Raw genomic sequence first — 24,480 nt, forward strand, 5'->3', positions numbered from 1 at the left:
AGGCACCCCCACCTAGTGTCCTGAGGGCCGCAACTCAACCACCCACCACCACCATGCAGACAAAAGCCTCCCCCCCCTCTTCCAGGCACAGTCCAACCTGGGGGAGAGGCGTGGTGACTTGTCCCTCGCTCACCTGGGACAGCTCCAGCCACAAGACCCATGGAGGAGAAGAAGGCACCCACTGCAGCCATCCTCGTGATGATGAAGGGGACAAAGAAGAAGCCACAGCGTCCTGATGATGAAGGGGACAAAGAAAAACGCTGTGTTTCCACCTTGCCGTAGTCCAAAGGGGTGTGGATGTTCCAAAAATTAAGCTACAATTGTGGAGTGGACTAGACAGGCCCTGCCATGTTAGTCCTTCCCCTAGCTTTCACTCTACGTAGGAGTCCCAAAACTGGAGTAAAATTCACAAACCAGGCATGGGCGTGCAGGTTAGTCTGCCTGCAAGCAGAATATCAAAAAATTAGACCTGGATCACCTTCACCCTCCAAACCGGAGCCTGATGAAGTTCCACGGCCTCAGAGACAAAATGGCTGCCAGCCGCGTGTACGATCCGCAGCCACGGCGTGAAATGAAACATCCGAATATTCAGTTTCAGGGGGAAAAGGAAAATTCCAGAATGCCTTCACCGCCAGGCCCGGGCATCCGTTGACACTCGTCGCCACTGTTGGAGGTTTGTCCTTGGCCCCATGCGTGCCCGCAAGCCCCCACCTTGAAAGGACCACACAACTCACACGTCCTTCCAGTTCGGGCTTCCCGGTCGCTCTGCTGCGGCCGGGAACGCCCCGTTTATTTATGCAGCATGCGTGCCCGTCCCACACGGGGCAGCACCACACCGCTTGGAAGCCACAAAGTTCTTCAGGCAGTTCTGGTGGCATGGCTCTGAAGGCCTCTTCCCAACGATTTAACCAATGCTTCAATGACTTGGGGGGAAAAAGTGCGTTACAGGAAACAGAGGAGTCCCAGTGGTAAAGCGGCCTAAAACACTGTAGATACGGAGCGTGGGGTCTGCTGCTGAGAAGGGCCTGCGACTTCCAGAGCACAGGACGAATCCCGAGGTATCAGGCGGCATGTTGTGATGGAGAACTGAAAGTGGATCAAGGAAAAATAAACTAAACAGTACAATGGGGAAGCAGCGAAAAATAAAAATGTTACAAGCTCTGCAGCAGGCATCCAACCAGCCAGTGTGATGCTGAAATGGGACTGGGGGAAGGGGTGGGGCCGTGGGGATGGAAGCATGGGCGTGGCCACGCTCTGCGCGAGCAGCTTGACTCTACATGCACTGCCATAAGTATGGAGGAGGGCCTCGGAGGGGCAGGAGATAGGAGTTAAAGGTGTTCTGTCAGCAGTATTGCACACATCTAGGGAATTTGGCCCTGGCAATGACGTTTACATGCTCAATAGATGTACTCTCAGAGCACTATTAAAAGATGTGACTTTAACCTGAACCCCGAGAAAGCTATGGGAAAACATATTTGACATGTAAACATATGTTATTGGATTTTGGATACACATAAACTTCAATAACGCTAGCGACTACAAAAAACGTACAATACTGAGACCGAACTTGTGGTCCAACTTGGCCACCCCACGAGGCTGCATCAAGGTGTGGTCAGGGTTCGAAAATAAGATTGGCTGAGCAGGAGCTAATGCAAGCCCGGCAGGCAAGAGCTACCTCTGGAGGAGCAGCAGCTAGTGCACGGGGCGCTGGAAATGCAACTTGCGCATTAGATGTACATTTTACTGCTCATCATGTATACACTGTGCTTTAAAGGTCCGTTCGAAAAAGCAAGCGCTAAATAGCTCCGAGCATGTTCCGGTTATGCTTGGTTCGGGTTCACAACTTTCCAATGTAAGCACACAGATTATCAGACTCGCAGAAAACGTGTCTAGGGGTCAAGCTGGTGAAATCTCGTGCATGAAAACGAATTAGTGCCACACGTGTCTCTATTGCAAGATGATGGCCACCGTGAAAGTTCCCTGTAGAAAATCGGGATGTATTTCGGGGGAGTTCGTCGGTAGCAGACAAAGTAAAAAATAAAGAATAAAAAACACCAAAAAAAACACGGCACACAGACTGCAGTTGGCAGGGACATCTTTCAATGAAGGGCAGTTGTGGGAGTGCACGGTCGCCGATGGACAGCGGGAATGTACATTTTCTTGCATAGCATGTATAATTTTCAAACACTTCTTTCATTCAACTTTTAAGAAAACATGAAGTGCGTAGAATGCCATAAACTAGCTGGTCACGAAATACTAAAACGCACAAGTACAAATCAGCAAAAGAATGCACGTAGCGAAAGACAGGAGTGGTGTGGTGTGGTGTGGTGTTGTGCTGCATGGAGGTATCAAGCCCCCTAATGGTGACAGAGAAGTCTCTCAAATAATGTCAAAGTTTCAGCAAGCCCCATAGCAAGCAGCGTTTCCATCGTTTGGGCTTCGAATTTGGCCAGCAAGACTGATTTTAGGCTTGCGGGGCCTGTTCAGCAAAAGCCATGCAGGGTCCCCTAACATGCATATGTGGTTACACCAGCAGAGGTGACATCTCAGCAGGTGAAATCAGTCTTATACTCGAGGGCATCGCAGGAATTTACACTGCAATAAGCTGCCAGGTTCAAACCCTGAGACACATGCATCTGTACATTAAATTAATAGTCACTGCGATTATCATACAATGATTCACACCACTATTTAACCGTGACTGAGGTTTTTTCGGTACTGGATCCTTTCAAAATGATGAACTATTAGGGCCTCCCCGGTTTGGCAGGTAAGGAAGACACAGCGAGATATGAACTGCCCAGGGTCACACAATGTATTAGGGAAGTTTGGCGCAAGCCCGGTCTGCAAGTTTTTCACTTGAGCATATATCTTCGGAACTTTGCTTCATACACATATGTATTAATATTGGGCTTTCAATTAATGCAAATACTGTTTTATAGAACTGACCAGTGCACACATCGCAGATCAAACCAAGCAGACCAATATAGAAGTCCTTAGAGAAGCACATAGTCTAAGAGTATAACTGTAGTTCCAATTTTCCAGTAAGGTTGGGGAAAGTATTGTGAGACTTAAGTATCTACCTTACAATTTTGCTTCACAGAATTAATGCCACCGTTCAAAACATGCAGTGTGGTGTGATCACCTGCTTGAAATTACTATTTGGGACAGACATGCATTTGTTCTTGAACTTCAAATCTGTATAGTAAACCATTCTGTGTGTCTCAACAAGCACAAACAGTGAAATTAACTAGGTGGTTTAAAAGGTTGGTTATGTTTTGAGACCACTCAGTTTAATTGTCTAGTGAAATGACACGCATTTGATTAGTTAACTGAAAATGTATGCAGTCAACACAATACAAATGAGTCCATAATAAATGCCAGCATTCTCAGTGTAAAGCCTTTTGATTTTGTGGCCACAATCTGTGCATTATGGTCCCTGTAAGCTAGTATGCTCAATGTAAATCATGTTAATGAAGCTGCTGCCACAATCTATTCCAAAATTCTCAATACAGCAAATTGGATGATGTTGCAAACACCATAAGCCAGCATTGTTCCAATCACTAAATTCTATGATGCTGCCCCCTGCTGCCAAACACGTGCATGCTTTGCGCACACCCACGCATCACTCACACAATAAATCAGAAGCAAGGACATGTGCTGACCTAACTCCTCTGGTGCAGGAAGGGAATAACCAGAAGACAGGCCTTCTCTGTCTATGTCCCCAGACTCAGGAACCTCCTCCCATCAACACCATGCGCGCCCTATTGCTTTTACATTAGAGGACAGAGCTCAAGACCCTCTCCTTCACCCCAACGCCTATGTCCACACACCCTTCACTCTCCACATAATCTGAGCCTGGTCAATCTCTTTTCCTCCTCTTGTAGATCCTTGGTGCCTAATTGCCCTTCCTCTCCCGTTGTTAGCTCCCCGCTCCTTTGTATTACCCTCACCATGTACTTCCCCTATGACTTGTAAAGTATTCCATTACTTGCCAAAGAGATGTCCACAGTGAAATATAACAATAATAAAAAACCATGAGACACTACAAACAGGTATTTTGGGTTAGCTATGCATGATCTGGAAGAAAGGGGGCTGGGTCCTGCTTGCATCCAGTCTGCACATTGTAAATACATTTATCCGACTTAGTTTGTAAATAAATCACTGTTTATAAATTTTCTCTCACTCAGAATACAAACAGTTCAAGTGAGTAAACAAGCCCCATTATGTAAATAAATCTCCTACAGGGAAAGGGTATGAGGATAAATGGCACCATAGTTCCTGGCTGCTTTGCATAAAATCAAAGAGCATTTTGGGAACGTAAAAAAATGGACACAGATTTTTTTTTAATTTAACACGTTTGTGATAATGATGTAAGCATGCAACAATTTTGAGCACTCAATGAACAGAGGGCATGGTTTTCATTGTTGAAAATGCTCAAGCCAACAGTAATGCAATATCTGCAAAATGTGAGTGATGCACTGGATTTGTTGACCCAGAATGTATGACTCTACTGAAGCTGAGTTGGGGGTCTCTTTTAGAGACCCTCCCCAGCAGGAGGGCACCAGCGTCAATGCCACACTTCTTTGTTTTCAGAAGGGAATTTACATGAAGCTTCAGGCCCTTGCAGGAACTCCTGTTTCAAACATGTTTTCTTTAAAACACAACAGAAATGCACAGCAGAAATTAAAAACAACCGTGGTCACATACATTCTTGGAAACAGCCAGGTCAAAAACCCACTTGCGCTAGAAGACAAAAAGAAAATAAAGCAGGAGTGACTTGTATGCTGGAGGGTGTTATTCATTCCGTTAGGGGCATTCTGAAGAACCGGAGCACTCTACCCAGATTAAGGTGCATTTCAGCGTAAAGGCTACAGAAAAGCTGCTGCGCGCCAACGAAAGATAACTTACGTGGCTTTTCCTTCTCGCAGGAAAATGCAAGACAAAGAAAACTGGAGGGTGGCAGACAACACTTTTTTAGACAAAGGCTTGAATTTTAATTTGACATCAGTCTGCGTGGGCATGGGGCTTGCATACTGCTTCATGTTAATGTTACTGGTAGCAAGTGCCTTCCTGCGTCCAGAAGGTGATTCCTAAAAAAAAAAAAAACACAAACAAAAAAAGAATGGGGTTAAAATGCATTCTCCAAGTTTTCTTCAACAATACAAAGCGCAAGATCTGTAACACTGGTCAATAGAATCTAGCAAACTATTTGTGCACAAAAGTTATTCAGCACTAAACACGGCAATTCGGCGTGCCACAGTAACAACGACCAGCTCTAGATTACTTCAGAAACAATGTGAAAGAACCAGATCTCCCTAGCTACACTAACGATATTTGCATATTCTACTTTGAGTTCAAGTGACAGGGTTCTAAAAAGAGGAACTGTGTCTGGAATACAATGTGGGCCAAGGGTAAACATTTCAAGTTGCAAGCTACTAGCCAGGCAGAAAAAGTCACTTGCCCTCACGATTTTCACATGCACGCAACCAATCGCCGACCCAATTATCACTCGCCAATGGCTGGCAGAGTGCACATTTTGAGGACGGATGCAGGCCACCACCAGAGAAGATTTAGAAAGTGACAGAAGCTGCAGTCGTAAAAGCATTTTGTAACTTTCTCCCTGTGGATTCTGGGGCCCATACAAACTTTTTGTATCAGCCAACCCTACAAAACTGAACTTGAGATGCAGTTTACCTGCTTAAAGTTCGAGGAACATTCCTGTTGGAGGCCTCAGCAACCAAGACAAGTGAGGTGCTTGAGCAACAAGCTAATGGCAAGACCTGTGCTGTAATATGCTGCCCCCAGCCGGGTGAGTCTGAGCATCTGAAGAAATGTATCAACAGGTAACTGATCCTAAAGGAAAACTGAATCTGTAATTCCAACAAGTTCAACATAACATTTCCAAAACGTAAATAAGGTGCTTCTACCGCAGTAGGTTATATCCACTGTAAGGGTGAAATCGCTTTTTACATTTGGGGGAAGCCCGAGAGAATGCAGAGGGTGGAAGTTCAACAACTTCTTCCTCTCGTCAAAATACAAGTGATAGGGGAAGGGATGCACCAGAGCAGCCTTTAACTCAACGGTTGAAAGACTGAAGCTATCATTGTAGGCCCCCATTTCCAGGGATGTAATTTCACCAAAATGCTAGGGGTAGAGGAAGAGACATCACACGACCCTTGACCTCCGGTATCACAGGAAATTATGTAATTTGACCCCACCCCCAAGTGACATCACAGGAAGTGATGGCACGCGGACTCTCACCTCTTGACAGAACAGGAAGTGGCATCACATAGCATTGTTGCTCATTCCACTAAGAAAAATATGATTACAATATCACTGTAATATGATATACATTTCATACAAAAATGGATCACAATCTGTAGCGTTAATATCAATATGTATAGGGCCATTTTACCAAATGACTGCGAATGTAAGCAGACATCCAAGGCCAAATGATGCCATGCAATGCAAAGAAAATGCATGTGGCCTTTGCATGAAATGAAAGGAGGTGCGTTAACAAATTCAACCCTTATAAACTGAGCCAAAACAAAGGGGTGAACGCAGCCAAGGGATGCATGCAGTGCTTAATTGGTAAAAAATGAGTGGTAGGGCCCAAATATTTCCAAGCATGCCTGTGACGCTTTGGGCGGGTAGCTACCCATCACTGTTGCCACCACCCGTGGCCACACCTCTTAGTGTCAACATATTTGAGATTAAAGATGCAATTTGCACTGGCTCATTGGGGATGACAGATGCTCGACTACAGCAGAAATGTGATTTACTAATATCAATCAACCTAACATAAACAAAATAACATACTAGTTGTGTCCTGAAACAAAACACATGTTTAAGTACTGGTCTAAACACATAATCGTCACTATTATTCAATGCCTGGGCACGGTTATATTTGTGGTGTGAGCCATAGAAATAAACCAGTTATTTAAGAAAATGAGCAGAAGGGCATGTTGTTCCATAAACTTTAATTCAAGTTACTTGTTTCATTATTTATCACTAAGTGGTGCATATGCATTTAAAATATAGAAAAGTATATGGAAAATCTTGACTTTTTATTCTTGTACAAAATGTTAAGCTGATGATTTGCTAAATATATTTATTTATGAAGTTGATCCATAAAGATATATCCTTTTTTATTGTTTTGGAAACAGGTTGTTTTTCAAACTGATGTGAAGAGTAGCTTATGTTACATTAGCACCCAGGCGGGGTGAGCCAACCAATCAGATGGCTAGGAACGCATGCTTGAACCACAGGTACAAGCCTGCTTTCCAAACCACCTGGCGGCTGGCCCCCTCCGCCGCCATCTTCCCCACATCCTTTGTCCCCTTTTTTAAATTTATTCTTTCTACCCCTACACCCCATATTTACCTATTTCGGCAGCGGTGGGTGCCGACGTTGCATCCGCTCCTTCCCGTAGTCTCCCACAGGCCACCATGCAAAGGGAAGAGGAGCTCTGTACGGAACCCTGCCTTTCCTTTCCATGGCGGCCATCTTGGAAAAGGATTTTTCCCTCCTAAAGCGGTACGCCGTAAGCATCCCGTTGTAGGAAGGAAAATCCTTTTTTTCTAGCAGCCCGGGGTCCGGCTTTGGTAACCTGGGGTGCTAATGGCCTTAATCCCCCCGTTCCAGGTGCTGGAACATGGGATAACGGCCCAGATCCCTTGTTATCCAGGCCATCCCCCGTTCCAGTCCCTGGAACGGGTCTGAACGCCATAATGAAGCATTTTAAATCTTTAAATAGATCGGATTGTATTACAAGTGAGTAGTGCTTGTGGGGTGCATTTAAGGCCCTAAGCAGAAATCCGCTTCACCTAAAAACCGCATTTAAACAGTGCCACAAAAACAGTTGTGCTTTTGTCTTCCTGGCACATGTGTGGCAAGCATTAAACACTGCCACCCAAAGAATAGCTGTGCATTTGCGTTGCCCAACACAGCTTTTGTTTCCCTTTGATGCGAACCACCGCGCTCAAAACATTGTAAATGAAAGAAACAGCATGTTTTTCAGCAGTTACCTCCTGCCTGACAGGGAAGACAGTGGCATCTGCTTCTTGGGAAGCTCAGAGGGCAGGCGTTACCATAAGGTAAAAGCTCAGTTAAGAGCCCCATCCCCGCGGTGGGGTGCTAAAAAAGAAAACAGTTACTTTCAAAATGGTGATTCAGCCCTCTAAAAGCATGGGCCAACCCCAAAAGCAGAAACCAAGCATAGGTGGACAAATTGTAGACGTAGACAGCCAATCACAGCCCCTCACCAAATGCCTAGCCAAAGGGGAGGACATAGAGGACTAGAAAAGGCACATCTCAGTCAAAGGGTGTAGGTAGTTGGAGCAGGAGCAAGAGGCAGGAGCTTGGAGGTGCTTGAAGAGCCAGGAAGACGTTTGGAGGATGGTGGAGAGAAAAGAAGTGTGGAGCCGGAGGTTTGTCGAACAGACGGTGATGAGTCAGAAAAGGGTGGAAGAGGAACATCAGGAAGAGGCGTTGAGAGACTTGGAGGAGATAGGAGAGGAAGATCAGCAGAAAGAGAGAGACAGAACCTAGTCAGTGAGAGAGGGAAGATTTGAGAGGTCAAACTTGGCCAAATTCAGGGTGAAGAGGTAAGACACAGATCCAAACGGCGAAGACCAACAAAAGCAGGGTGGCAGTGAAGAGGAACAGATCAGAGCAGGAGTAGTGGGGTTGTGAGGTAGGCAGGAGTCGGGATCCTCGGAGAGGGAGGTGACCGAGACCCTGCTAAAGACTACTCCTTTGAGGACTCAAGGAAGGCAATATCCTGTGGCCTCAGTGCCAAGAACAGGACAGGAGAAGGAGACCACGATCAAAAGAGACCCACAGAAGATCAGTGAGGAAGAGCATGGGAACCCCTGTAAACCAAGGGCTGAAAACTAAATGAAGACACAGTGGGAAGACAAGAAAAGAATGGTGCAGGAACTCCTCAAACCTAGGACTAAGAATCCAGGAGTGAGAAAATTCCAAAAAGGCACAGAGCAGATGGATGCAATAAACCCTTAAACCTGCCGTACGACTACAGAGACCTCCCCTGAAAAATAAATAACCAAGGGTGAGAGAACGCCTTTAAACTCAGATTTATGTTGTCCTAGGTTCCAAAAAACTCCTTTATTTCCCCCAAATTATGCTATATTGCCCCATTTGTTGTTTAAACCACATCATGTTATTTCCAAGATAAAAGGAACATAGTTCAGCTTGCACTTTGTCTTGGTCTTGTCATTAATCCTTGTCCCTTGTGACAGGTGTCTTCCACAAATTCGGACTTCAGAATGATTCTCTGCAACATCAAATTCTCTGCGTGCTCGCCTTAGAAGGAAGACGACATGGAGCAACACAGGTTCGATCCCTGTGTCCGCACTTAGAAACCTCTGGGTATTAACCGCATTAAAAATAACCCATCATACATACATCATAGCAATCCGTACATATTGGCAAACTAAGAACTAAGCTATGCGGCTACTGTATACCACAGTCAGAGTCAAATAGCCACATTTCAAAATGTGCACAATCCCACAGCCAGTCGGGACACAATGACTGAATAGAAGAGGTCATTGCCCCCGACCATGCCCCACTTGTCTACGATCCGAGCAAGGATCAACTTCAACAGTGCTCCACGAGTAGTGCTCGACTGCAAATGCCCCACTATACCTCAGAGATAAGATCATCAATTACTGACTGGACTGGCCTCTGCATTCAAGCAACTAGCTCCTGCAGAAGGTGCCTGGCTATAGGTACAGTGGCAGTCGTGACACCCATTTCTCTATAAAAGCACCCATGTTTTGGAAGAGTCCTCCTAGATATCAGGACCAGCTCCTATGCCTCACTTTCAGAAAGGCAATCAAAATGCTCGTCATATCTGCAACAACCTCTCCCCCCCACCCCTCTAGGAAAAACCACAATCAAGTCACCAGCTGTTTTGATGAAATGTCTGTGTGACCAGTGAATTCCAGCAGACACTGCTATGTGGAGGACCCATTGCCTGCTTTAACTCCTACGTCATTGAAATCCAGCCCCTCTTTGCGGTTCTCAAACATTGTCCAAGCTGCACAATACAAAAAATTAGTTTGTAGTGTGAGCAACGCAGTTTATAATTAACGATGTTTCCAAGATCTGCTGTTGAGCACATACTGGGGAGATAAGGCAATCCGCGCATGCTGTTTTCGCTGGAGGAGACCGATGAGGTGTTAGCAATCCGTTACATCTCCTAACAAGTTGCTGTGCAAAGCCAGACGCAACATTGGCATTTGAAGGTGGTTTAGGCATAGAGGACTCTTAGGGGGTTGGTAAGCAGTGTCCATATTATGACCACACAAGGAAAAGTATTGGCTCTGAAATCGATCATTATTATTACAGTAATGGTATTTATTAATTTAGGATTTTTGTTGAGCGCAAACCAGGCCAGTTTAGGCATTTCAGTGCTGCCCAATAACAAGTGTAATAAATGCAGTATCTTTTTAGAATAATATCTGTTCGTTTAAGGTAGGTACCACAAGGTAACAATCCTCAAAGTGATAATTCCCCTATCATACGGATCAAAGAACAGAAATAGCACATCAAGCAGTCGCCCCTACCCATTAGCCCACTGTGACTAAATTCGAACTGTACACTGATCAACGTGAGAGTGGAAGGGGAGATGGTCAATATCACATTCTCAGCATAGCAACACGAGGAAATTGCATCACGTCCAGTCCCCCCTGCTGAGAAATCCTCCAAAACAGACATTTGAAGCTTAGCAACAAATCATCACCCACTATGGCTGTCACTGATGAAAGTAACCACTAGCCAGCTCAGAACAGGACACAGACTACACATCCTGGCCACAAACAGTCTCTGGAAAGGGTTGTTCAGAAGATTCCTGGGAAAGGGCAAGTTGCTTTCCACTTGACATACATGAAGCCTAGTCAGCCAAGCCTTCAGTCTCTATACTTTCAAATTATTCAGTACTAAGAGAACCAGTGTTTCGAGTGCTCACGCAAAGAAACAACAAAATAAGGTTCCACCAAAACTCCATCCTACTACATTTGACACTCCCAGCATTTTAACATTCCAAATAGAAGGATACTGCAACCCACCCATCATGGTGCCCCCCTCCGCCCCCACACTGTAGGAGACTCCTTGTTCATAGTCTGTAGAAGCAATGGACAACAGGGACCTCTATATCCCTGTCCGAGGCCACAATTTTCCATAGCAAGGCTTCCGTTCAGGGTGCAAGGCAGGGTCGCATATGGTCTGGGGAGACAGTTCTCAGAGTTGCTCTCCCCGCAGGTTGTCTGCAGACTCCACTCGAGCATAAAAAAACACAACTTTGTGCCATACAGTGCTTGAATGTACCCTACGCACACTTAGCCTTCTCCGCGGTGGAGTGCTGCTCTACAACATTGATACGCATTTCTTCAGAGTTGAGTGATTGCTGCACATTCACCACTCTTTCAATTACTATCATAAGTTTATTTTCCATTAATAATCTGCCCTTCTCTATTTTTATTTATTTTACATTTTTAAAGCGCACACACAGCCTGCTGGCATCGAGGCGCTGTTACAGGAATTGTTTTGTATTTTAATTGCGTAGCTGTTTTTGTCTTAGTTGCATATTTATAACGTGCTTAAACACCCGGAGGTTTCTAAGCGCAGATCTGGGGATCGAACCTGCGTTGCTTCGTGTCGTCTTGCTTCCAAGGCGCGCACGTTGCCACTGAGCTATCCTCCCGGGACACTGCTAAATGTATGGATCAAGTCGTGCGAAACACAAATATTGACTTAATTAGTGTAATCAACCTCCTCATATGTGTGCCCCCTCCCTCTTGCCTCTTCTCCCTTCTTAGTGAAAGTCCCCTTCATGTTGTTAAACTCCCTCCATTCTCAGCTCTCCCACAATCAGCCATAATGAATACGCCAAACAGAAAACTCCTGCAGTTACCCTAGGCTCACAACCGCAGTTGATTATCGTTTTCACAGCAGCGCTCCAGATTGATAGATGGGCCACATCAACTGAATTTGCATAAGATTGGTCATAGTTCTATACTGGGGCCACTAAGGCGGCACTACATAAGCGTTATCTGGTGCTGTGCCAGATCCTTCACCTAGTGCCTTCACAGTCAGCATGGCCGAATGTAACGGGCCATGGCTGTCATCGGTGCACTCGGTTTCCAGTGAAGTCACTCTACGATGTCACAAGAGTTGCATCAGCGTGCTAATGTGCTGCACAACTGTGAGCTCAGAGTTAAGGTGGCATAGTTTTCAACACTTAGCGAATTTTAAGTTTTTTGTTGCGTTAAACCATCACCTTAGCGTCACTTCAACGAAAGCCATAGAGTTATCCCCATTAGGCATCCATGATCATTGGCCATTTTACAAGAAAGAGGAACCAGTTGCAGGAGGCGACTGTGCCCAATGTTTGGTATGTTTTAGCAGACATTTTCTAAAAAAATGTTTTCTGTACCCTTCTTACTTTCCAGGAAGACTTTCTCGCGAGAACTTAATTTTTTGGTTTTCACAAAGATATCTCTCACGAGAGACCCCTGACAGAAACAAGGCACACCACCTGCAAATACATCATTTATAGTTGCAAGAAAACTAAAACACATTTAAAAAAATGATTATCTCATGCCCTGTAAAAAATTTAAATGTGTCCAAATCCTACTGCTTTACTCTCTTCACATCCTCCTTGAAGGCAAACTGTCCCAAACCGCCCTCCTAACATTTTATGGACGTTCTTCTTCCCTGAAGCAAATCAGAATGAAAATCAAATTCTCATGAAAAAGTCACTCATCTTGCAAAAAGATGAAATTGAATGAAAAGAAGTAGCATTGCATAGCCCACCACAAATACTAAAAATGTCCTGTTTCACCCTTCCCCCCACATCCACCGTGAAAGCAAACATTGTTCACACTCTCCTATTATTTTATAACCTTTGTGATTTTCCAATTCTCACGAAAGCACCGTTAAGAACACCACTTTTCATTGTTGAAAAGCGTTACTTGCGGCGGTGCACCATTGGAGTTGTATAAAAATGTTGCTTCCGTAGTACCTCGTTCTGCACCAAATTTACACCAAAACAAAAAATACTGTACGGATTTCTACCCAAACAACAAGAGGCAACATCTGCTCTGCTTTGTGGCGCTACCAAAACAGATGTCAAGCAAATTCAAACAGCGGTTGTGCCTTGTGTCTTGTTCATTGACTGTGCATTTTCTCTTTCGGAAAACAAATACAAAAATTAAAAAGAGTTCGACGGACTTGCACCTTACTTTCCAGCTTTGGAGGGCCCGGGCCAAAAACATCTTTGGAAAATGTCATACAAATGCGTCAAATGAGGCATTAGTTATTAGCAAAATACTTTTCACAAAGTCAATGGACCATACGTTTCACCTCAGTTGCCCTAAAACAGGATAGTAAAAACAAACCTATTCCTGAAATGTGAAAGCAGCCTTCGCCATTTCTGCCAAGTCACACACAGCACAATGCCACCCAGTAGGCATCAAAGGAAAAGTACCTCCAGTTCAGCACCAGGTGGGCAATGCATTGTGGATATGCAAATTAAACGAGAGGAGCTTTGTATACCCACTGCTGAAAACACCTGAATTTGTCGATCCACTAAAACGACAAGAAAAATATGTAATTATAATGACACACCTACGACCGGCAAAGCCTGCGGTCATACTAAATCGTACAAACAGTTTACGTGTAATTCATGCCATCCCAGATTTGAAGCATATCAGTTCGAAGGACATAAATCTGGTCAAATTTCTAGATGAAGATAACCTTGATAAAGTTGAAATACAACTAATGAACCAGATAACTATGCATGAAATATTAAAAGCTGATGACCAGTTACAACGTATTGGCTTCAAATGTATTAAGAAGAAGGATATGGACCAGAGGACAATATACGATACTCCGATGATTAAAATGGATGACCGACTGCCATTTAGGCGAGAATTTGAGAAATCAGATATGAAGCTCGCCTCAACAAGAAACGATGAGTCCTCATATATAACCTTGTCCTATAGAATGGAAGATCAAATCCAGACTAATCAAGGCTTGTCTACATCAAGATATATCCGAAGAGAATATACATTCCAAACAAAAGAAAATGAAAGTATCTTATCGGTGTCCTCATACCAACAAGTGGAAAAACATAATGAACATATCTTACTGACCTCATGGAATACTAGAGGTCATGGTCACTTATTCCATCAAACACACCCAAAGCTACAACAATCTCAAATGATTTGTTTACAAGAGACATGGTTGTCCCATCCTCCTATGTGTGAAGGATATAACATTTTTACTAACCCAGCCATTACACAACAGAAAGAAAGACTGTCGTCAGGACAGATTACGATGATAAAAATTACCTCCCCCTGGACGCCGATTGAAGCAAGAAATTTGAATCCATGGATTCACTACGTAGTGTTACACCAACAAAATCACTCCCATTGTAAACAGTCCGCATGGACTGTTATATTTAACATGTACTGGAATCCCTTAGCGGTTAATGAAACAATATTTAGATACATTTCTGACAGCTCTCGATAAACTGGTCAACAAGTTTCCAGCAATTGACATAATAATTTGTGGAGATCTAAATATACACATTTTTGATAAATCTGGAAATCAAAAAGAGGAGAACGAACTGTCTCAGAGAGCTAAATCTTGGATGAAAGAAATGAAAACAAGAAACCTTAGCCTTATTGGCACTTATCAGAACATCAAACATCGATTAATTCCGACATGGTCACAGGGTACATCAGAAGCAGTACTGGAATATATATATATTTCGGAGAACATTGCCAAGACACTAATAAAATCAGAGATCTCAGTGAATATCAATAGTGACCATCGTATGATGTCAATGACATGGCTAAAGCAAGATGCATACCAAGAGAAAATGACACTCCCTTCCATGGAACTGAATGCAAAAGCCACAAGATTGAGACTAAAGTTAGTTGACATATTAGGTCTAAACCAGATCTATCAAGCCACAAAAAAAAAGATCTGGAGAAAATAAATTACGAGTGGCTTTTTGAACCACATTATCAACCCCAAAAAGAACGTAAAAAGCAACACTTGCCTCACACCCATAGTTACAATCCGCTGATTGTAACGAAAAAAAGAGAGTTACAAAAACTATGTAGAGACCTAAATAAGTTAAGAACTAAAGAATTGCAGCTTGCAATCTACACAGCCAAACAAAATTATCGGAATTGGATAAAATCACATAAAAGCTGCATGTTACAACGTGATTCAGAGCAATTGCTATCCTGCCTTACTAACCGTAACACCCGAGAATTATGGAGTTTACTAAATCCAACACAATTTGCCCAACATCGGAAGATACAAAATGTGACTGAAGCCCATTGGCTGGAACACTTCACTTGTCTATACAAGAAGAAGGCTACCCTTGAACTCATAGGTCAACCGAAAATGAACAAATGGCAAATCACAATAACAAGACAACAAATTCTACAAATAATCATGAAATTGAATAATTCACGAGCAGCAGGGCCAGATGGCCTCAAAAATGCAAAATTCAAAGCCTCACCAGAGATATGGGTGGACATGATACTACAAATTATCACATTGATCAATCAATTGTATCAAATACCCACGACTTAGAAACTAGCGGTCCTTAGTCCAATTTTTAAACAAGGAGACAAAGATATTCCCACAAATTATAGGCCCATCGCACTACTAGACCCTTTGGGGAAAATATTTGCTACCATCCTTTTGAGGGCACTAACAGAATGGACTACGGAAAATAACCGGATTGCGTCTCGACAAACTGGTTTTGTCCGCGCAGACGGTACAAACATCAACCTCTTTCTCCTGAACCTTATAAAACATGAAGCAAAGACCTCCAACCAACAGGTCTGGATAGCTCTTGTGGACTTGCACCTTGCTTTCGACTGTGTGAACAGACAATTGTTATGGAACAAATTGGAAAAGTGGAACTGCCCTACACATATATCACAACCAATAAGGTTACTCTACTCTGCAACAAAAATACGAGTAAGATTAACTGAAGATGGGCAAATGACCGCCTATAATGTGACGTGGAATGGACTAAAACAAGATTGCCCACTCGCAGCCACCTTATTCAATCTATTCACATCAGATCTGCCATGTGAAATGAAACATCAAAAGGTCTACAGGAGAGTCTTGGATTGCTGGCAGACTACATGGAAAGAAATGACTTAAAAATAAATATAGCGAAAACCAAAATCATGGCTATTATGAAACTGAAACAAAATGAAAAGAAACCAGTGATACACATAAATAGCTGCCCAATCAGCATTGTATCCTCTTAAAAGTACCTGGGAATTGTCATTGGTCAGACAATGGAAGAAAAAGAATGGGAGATGCATCTAAAAAAAAAAGTAATGGTATTGGCGAGACAAGGGTATATACTCCGTGAACATTTGGTAAATTCTTGTTCCGACCAATTATTACATTCTATAGGAGCAAGGTTATCCCGATTCTTACATACGGAAGTAAAACACTACTAAATTTGTCTGAAAAAATATGGTCTATACTGGAAGCTACATTCTGGCGGAAAATAATGAGGCTGCCTAAATCTTTTCCAACAGCCTGAATGCGAGCTGAAATAGCAGTTCAATCACTTACCTCGGTGGTATGCTGGAAAAAATGTGATCTTTACCGAAAAATAACATGGGAACAAAAAGTGCCAGCACTACAAAATTTTCAGTCAAAACCTAATCCTATAAATGCAAGGGCATTATTAAAATGGAAACAACAAATAATAATAACATTAAGAAAAGAAGATATAACAGAAGAAATGCTACAAATGAGACGAACAAGTTACTTTCTTAACTGGTAACGTTCTTTCGATGGGATGGTCCGACGACGTATTCCCTATCTATGACATGTAATCACCACAGCTGTGCTGCTTCGGAAACTTTTTTTCGGCGTCTGCGTCCTGCGTCGATGACGTCGATGCGCCGTCGTCGAGGACCTCCTCCGACGTCCGACGTCATCCGATGTGATAAGTAGGACGCACGACGCCCGTAGCCTCAGTTGTAGTTTTTTCCCCCAGAACGTGTGACATTAGTCAACTGCCAGTCAGGCACAAAGCCTTGCGGAACGTAAGCTGCAATCGCAAAAGAAATTCTGCAGCGGGGAAGGCAGGGAGGGAGCGATATGGAATACGTCGTCGGACCATCCCATCGAAAGAACGTTACCAGTTCTTCGAGGGGATTGGGTCCTCCGACGTAATCCATATCTATGACAGACTCCCAAAGCAGTACCAGAGCAAGGAGGAGGGAAAGAATTTAGAATCAAAATTTAGAATTGCCAATCAAATAGCAGAGCAAAGGACCGCCTTGCCAAAGGCCAGATCCTGTCCTCGGATGCAATCGAGGGAATAGTGACGTACAAATGTATGTACTGAAGCCAAGGTGGCTGCATCACAGATGTTGCGAATAGGAACACCCCTCTGCAGGGCAGTAGATGCAGCCATACCCCTGGTAGAATGGGCCCGCAAGCCAACCGGTGGGTCCTTACCCGCCAAGCGGTAACACTCTGAGATGTTTCGTCACAGCCTGCCCCAAACGCTTTCCAGCGTAACCAATAAAGAGTTGATCGTCCACTCTGACCCGGGACATGCGTGAAACATAAAAGCTTAAAGCTCTCCTAGGATCAAGCCTATGGAGCCTCTCCTCTTCCTTACCAGGATGCGGAGGAGGATAGAATGCCGGAAGAACAACCTTCTGGGCCAAATGAAATACCGAAACCACCTTCGGAAGAAAAGAAGGACGAACTCTATGGACAACCCTGTCCTTGTGAAATACAGTGAAGGGTGGCTTAACTGAAAGTGCCTGTAACTCACTCACTCTGCGAGCGGAAGTAACCGCAACCAAAAACACAGTTTTCAGAGTTAACAGCCTCAAAGGGCAAGAATGCAAAGGCTCAAACGGAGCACCCATAAGAAACTTAAGAACAAGGTTTAAATCCCAACCGGGCACCAGGAAAGGTGACGGAGGGAACACATTAGTGAGCCCTTTCAGAAACTGTGAAATTAAAGGGATTTTAAAGTAGGAACACTCTTCAGACGAGCGCTTAAAGATGGACAGCGCCGCCAGATAACCTTTAATGGTACCCACTTGCAAGCCCCTGTGGGCCAAAGAAAGTAAAAAGGACAGAACCATGGGGATGTCACATGCAAAAGGATCCACATTCTGAACTCTGCACCAGTCGCAGAACTTACGCCAATGGCAGCGGTACAGAGACTTTGTTGCTGGCCGTCGGGCCGAGAGCAACACCTCCATCACGTCTTCAGGGAGGTCCCAATCCTTATACCTCAACCTTTCAGAAGCCAAGCGTGAAGGTTGAGGGATATGACCTCTGGATGGAGAACCTGACCCCCCACCCGTGAGAGCAGATCGTCTCGGTAGGGAAGACGACGTGGAGGGCAGATGGACAAGTCGAGAAGGTCTGGGTACCACGTCCTCCGAGCCCACGCCGGAGTAATGAGGATCATCTGGGAACCGAACTTCCGTAACCTCCGCAGCACTTGCGGGATGATGGGGACTGGAGGAAACGCGTACAGCAGCGGGAATGACCACTCCACTACGAACGCATCTCCTAAGGTTCCTTTTGGAGGAAATTCCCGCAAGCAGAACCTCTCGCACTTCCGGTTGACACTGGAGGCAAAGAGATCCACTTGAGGGGTCCCCCAAAGGGCGAAGATCTCCAGGAGAATCTCCTGAGCCAACTCCCACTCGTGAGAGATCGTGCTCTGCCTGCTCAGAGCGTCCGCCGTCACGTTTTCGTCTCCAGCCAGATGAACTGCCGAGATCGAAACTTCCTGCTGGATGGCCCAGAACTCGAGCTCCCTGCACAGAGGAAGTGACCCTGCCCTCCCTTTTTGTTGAGGTAGTGCATGGCCACTGTGTTGTCCGTCAGGATCAGGACATGCTTTCCTCGCACAGTCGGCAGAAAAGCCTTCAGGGCTAGCCTGACGGCCCTCAGCTCCAACAGATTGATATGGAGTCTGGACTCCGACAGAGACCAAGGACCACTGACTGTCAGCTCGTTGGCATGAGCTCCCCATCCCGTGAAGGATGCACCCGTCAGGATCGTCACCTCCGGCCAGGGAAGCCAAAATGGAGCCCCTTTCATCAAGTTGCCTTCGACGGCCCACCACAGAAGGTCCCGGGCGACCGAGGGCGGCACCTGAACCGGGTCCGACATCCTGCCGGAGGCCTGCGACCATTGCATCTTGAGTGCCCACTGCAAAGTCTCATCCGCAGGCGAGCCTCTGGCACCAGAAGAATGCAGGATGCCATGAGGCCGAGCAACCTCAAGAACTCGAACGCTGGGAGTGTCTGGGCATGCTGAAACTTGTGCACCATCTGCTGAATGGGAAGAGCCCTCACCTGGGGAGGAAAACACTGCCCCAGGGAAGTGTCGAGCACTGCTCCGATGTACTGGAGCCGCTGTGTTGGCGTCAAATGGGACTTATTTAAATTGAGGGAGAAGCCCAGCCTGTGAAGGGAGTGGCAGGTGATGGACTGATGATCCAGGACTTGCTCGCGAGAGCTCGCCCTGATCAACCAATCGTCCAGGTAGGGGTAGACGTGAATCCCCCCTTGCCTGAGATGCGCTGCCACCACCACCATGAGCTTGGTGAAAACCCTCGGGGCGGACGTCAATCCGAATGGCAGGACCCGAAACTGAAAGTGCGAGTCGCCAACCGCGAACCTCAGGTACTTCTTGTGCTTGGGATGGATCGGCACATGGAAGTAAGCATCCTTGAGGTCGAGAGACACCAACCAGTCCTGAAGCTGAAGGGCCTGGAGGACTTGAGAGAGAGTACCCATCTTGAACTTGTCCTTCCTGAGGAGTTTGTTCAAACCGCGCAAGTCCATGATGGGTCTCAATCCCCTGTCTTTCTTTGAAATCAAAAAATAAGGGGAATACCATCCCTTGTTCCTCTCCACTACAGGCACCAGTTCTATATGGCGCCTTTCTCCAGCAGGGCTTGAATTTCCTGCGCAAGGAGCGGATCCGCACTCTGCAAAGAGAGGTCCCCCAGTGGATTGTCGTGAGGCCTCTGCCGAAAGGGAAGACAGTAGCCGTGGGTTATGATCTCCAGAACCCACACATCTGAAGTAATGGCACGCCACTCTACAAGATGCTGCGCCAGCCTTCCCCCAACCGGCGAACCATGGGACATGGCCTCATGACTGAGTGGTACCGGCTGCGGCGTTACCTGAGGGCAAAGAGGCAACTGCCCGAGCGGCCTTGGCACCACGGGTACCCTGTCGTCCACCTCTGGTACCCCTGCGTTGGCCTCTTTGACTGCCAGCCCCTCTCACTTTACTGAAGAACGAGTAATAGCGAAAGGAACCACCCCTCCATTGCTGTCCCCTAGGACGAAAAGGCGGAGGTTGGCGAACTGCAGCGCCCAATGACTTCACTGCAGCTTTGGGGGTCTGCAACCTCTCAAGGCTCTCGTCAGCCTTGCTGCCAAAAAGGTGTTCACCGTCAAAGGGCATGTTGAGGAGCCGGGACTGCACATCAGGAGCAAACCCCGACTTCCGCAACCACGCAAACCTGCGTATCACGGTGCTCACCGCCATGGACCTGCTGACGCATTCAGCCATGTCCAAACCCGACTGAACGGACTCACACATGGCATCCTTACCATCCTGGACCATAGCAAGGAAACCCTCCCATTCGTCCCCTTTGGGAATATGTTCAGCCGTTGACGCAACACAGTTCCACAGAGTGTGTGTGAAACGAGACAAGGCACAAATGGAGTTGGCCACCTGAAGCGCCATACCACCAGAAGAAAACACTTTCTTCGCCCAGCCATCAAAACGTTTGTCGTCCCTATCAGGAGGGATGGTAGGGTACGACTCCTGCTTTGCCGGGGCCGTGGCCACCTGCACCACCAAACTCTCCGGAGTGGGGTGCCTGGTCAAGTAGCAGGGGTCGCTACTGGCTGGATGGTATTTTCGCGACAAGGACCTGCCCACCGCCGGGAGACTCTCCGGAGCAGTCCAAGCCGCCGCCACCCTTCTCTGTAGAGCCATATGAAACGGCAGTACCGGGTCATTTGGGGGACCAACATCAAGGATGTCCGTGAGATCATCCTGCAAAAACTCCCCTGGGGGAACAGACCATCCCAAGTACTCGGAAACCCTAGCCATAAGGCGCCGGTATGAGGAATCGGCATGAGAGCCAGGCTCAGGCCTACAAAACTCTACCTCCGGAGAGGTGTCCAGTCCACTGGCATCATGCAGTGACTCCCTCAAATCATCAAATTGGCTATGGCCCGGGACCATCTCATCTGGAACCTGACTAGGAACCAGGCCATCAGAATCCTCATCCACCTCCGAAATATATTCCAGGTGGCGAAAAGAAGGCACCCAAGAGTGCTTGCTCTTAACCAGAGCCTTTCTAGGGAGTTCCCGCGGTCCACGGGGTACCTCCGACACCCCGGCCTCGAAAGGCGTCGAGTGAATCAGCGCCGGCGTCGAGTAAATCGGCGTCGACGTCAGATGCAGCGCCGCCAGCATCGACGGCGTCGACATAGTCCTCGAAGCCGGAGCTCCGAGCGTGTCCTTCAACGACCTGAGAGTCGACGGCTTCGACGACTTCCTCAGAGCCGGAGCCACGAGAAAGCCTGTCGAAGCCCTCGACGCCTCAGACATCGATGTCTTCCTCGAAGACATCACAGGTGCACACGGTCTCGAACGCGTCGAGGACCGGGACCTGGAACGGGTACGTCGAGAACGAGTCCACTTGTCCGAACGGGACCTCTCCCATGACTCGTGCCGACCACTCTTGCGAGCGGCGTCTCTCGACCTCTCACGGCCGACCCCACTCGGGGGCACGGACGGTTTAGTACCCTGCGACTCGAGAATCGCCAGCATTTTCTTCCTGAAGGAAGCCCATTCCTCTGGCGTCGCACGGCTGGTGGAGTAAGCGACGTGCCGGGCAGAGTCCTCAGAAGAGGACCTGGAAGATGACCGCTGTCAGCACTTCCGAGAATTCCTCGAAGAGGCCGAGGAGTGGCGAGACCGACTCCTAGAAGGAGACCCACAAGACTTCCGACCACGACGCGGAGAGTCACCTCTCGAATCATCCGTCGAAAGCCCCGCAGACTTCGACTTCCGGGGCTTGGACACCCGACCTACCGACAACTTCTTCTTATGTTTCCGTAAGGCTATGGACGTGAGCGACTGGCAGTCAATACAGTCATCCGTGTCGTGGGCCTCCCCGAGGCACCAGAGGCAGGCGTCGTGCGAGTCTGTCACCGACATCTTGGACCCACACTCCCTGCAGTTCTTGAAGCCCGGACGCGGGGTCGAAGACGAAGTAGAAGACATCTTCTTACGAAGGATTTCCTCACAAAAACGAACAGGTTCGAAGAACCGAGAAGAACCGAACTCCAAAGAGTCGAGGCGTAACCGAGATTCACGAAGCAACACGTTCGCGGAAAAAACGGAACTGAGGCTACGGGCGTCGTGCATCCTACTTATCACATCGGATGACGTCGGAGGAGGTCATCGACAACGGCGCATCGACTTCATCGACGCAGGACGCAGAAAAAAGTTTCCGAAGCAGCACAGCTGTGGTGATTACATGTCATAGATATGGAATACGTCGGAGGACCCAATCCCCTCGAACTCTACATGCCAAGAAACAATTAATGCATAATGACTGGATAAACACGAATTAATATATAACCCGATATAAAGAAAAAACATATTACCCACAAGAGAAAGATTAGTAAGAACTAAACAGCAAGTAAACAAAGAAATCTCTTGTCGGATAAGCAAAAATCAGGTGGAAACCGAAAGCTTGTATCATCTAATTATGTCCTGTCCTGCTCTCGACCAAGAGAGGAATGTATGTCGATCCTACTTTGAGATCGCACATAAGACATTGAGCTAAGAGGAAAGATGGGCCTGGATACTGTTAGGGACTGAGAAACGGATGATTTATATAATTTTTCATTTTTGGAAGAAGATTATGGACAAAATTGAAAATGAGAATTGATTGAAATATATAACTCAAATGTATGATGTTTCGATAAGACAAAATGAAAAGTTTATTGTAAACAAACATTTTAATTAAAAAAAATAGTATAGTATAGTCTGAATCCTTGCAGTTGGAGCAGAGCAGCATTTGTGCACGGTGAGCAAACACCGGTGAGAAGTGCATCTTTCATTAAAACAGCAGAATGGCGAATTCTTCTAAATAGGTTTGCGAGACTAAAAAGACCTAGAATAAACCTTACATTACGCAATGAATTAGAAAGGGTGCAGCAACACAAGAAGGGAGGCCCACTAGAGGAAAGCCTTAACTCATCTGACCCCATGGCTAAATTGCACCCACAGTTGAAAGAAACGAAAAAGGTGGAGGAAACAGACGAATTGGGGATAGAAAATATTATAGAGATTTTAAGGGATGCACTGTGGGACACCAAGCAGCACAAGCAGCATGACTTCTGCAAACAACCCCAGCAAAGCCGCCACTACTGCCCGAAGATCAGGCCGGACAAGTAGGAGGCGCTTTCTCCACCAGCCCCTCCCATACTCGCACAGTGCAGAAAATGCACACATCCAAGTCCCATTGAGACAGTTACCAGGAATGGGTGCTGATGGAATTGGTACCTTGGTAAAGGTGCATGCCCCATTGTCCCCTGGGGGACTGGATATATTTGTGTAAAGGGTTTCCAAATATTATAAGAGACCAGTAAAATGTACTGAAGAATTACGGAAAGTTATACTTGCTATAATTCCTTATGGACTGATATGAATCATCTCATGAAAATGATTATGGCTGCGGAAGTACATCAGCATTTGCCTCCAGAGTGTAGCTGGCCCAAATAGAACAGAGGGAATGGTACCTAGTTGGTGCAGTTCAGAGATGCTTTGGTACAAATGATTGCTTTAGTGTATCCATGTAAGACTGACTGGGCAAAACTGCCTACGTGTGAGCAGAGGAAATATACACTGCATCTGATTTTCCAGCACTTTTAAAGGTTAGTTGTTTCCCCATCATTAAATAATAAATGAGCTGGTTAAGCTTTTACTGGGAGCAATTGCAGGTGCAGTTGTAGAGGGGTTGCTGCCTAAAATTAGTTGGATGGCAGACCAAGCCCCTCGCCAAGTTAATTGCAGTTATGAATCATTGTGTATCGTGTCAGGAGCAAAAGGAGGATACCATGGGTCAATTAATGGCCTTCACATACTGAATTTACAGCAATAGCAACACATGATGGGCTGGGGGCAGGCAGTGTTTGTGAATACTGCAAGAGGGGGCAGGTAGCAGGATGAGGCACCAGACGTGCATAGGAAGAGGTCGAGGCCATGGAGGTGGTACTTTTGGCCAGCAAGGAAATTCAAATGAACTTGTGACTAATAAAATGGCTCGTCACTATTGTAAACAGGCGGGCCATGGGAAGTCGGAGGGGAAGGGACTGTG

At 46.1% G+C, this 24,480-nt stretch overlaps 1 protein-coding gene across 5 annotated transcripts in view; it reads right to left on the minus strand.

Annotated features, from left to right (window-relative positions):
- The window catches only part of EHBP1 (EH domain binding protein 1), a 2,510,899-nt gene that overhangs the window by 1,800,369 nt on the left and 686,050 nt on the right, over positions 1 to 24,480 (minus strand). For all 5 annotated transcript variants that reach the window (XM_069608212.1, XM_069608214.1, XM_069608215.1 and 2 more), the window contains exon 5: positions 4,909 to 5,090. In XM_069608212.1, coding sequence (XP_069464313.1) covers positions 4,909 to 5,090 — 182 coding nt within the window. The remainder of the gene's footprint in view (positions 1 to 4,908; positions 5,091 to 24,480) is intronic.

Source organism: Ambystoma mexicanum, chromosome 4q (genome assembly GCF_040938575.1).
Source record: "Ambystoma mexicanum isolate Mex_15411 chromosome 4q, UKY_AmexF1_1, whole genome shotgun sequence".
In the NCBI taxonomy this organism is placed as follows: domain Eukaryota; kingdom Metazoa; phylum Chordata; class Amphibia; order Caudata; family Ambystomatidae; genus Ambystoma; species Ambystoma mexicanum.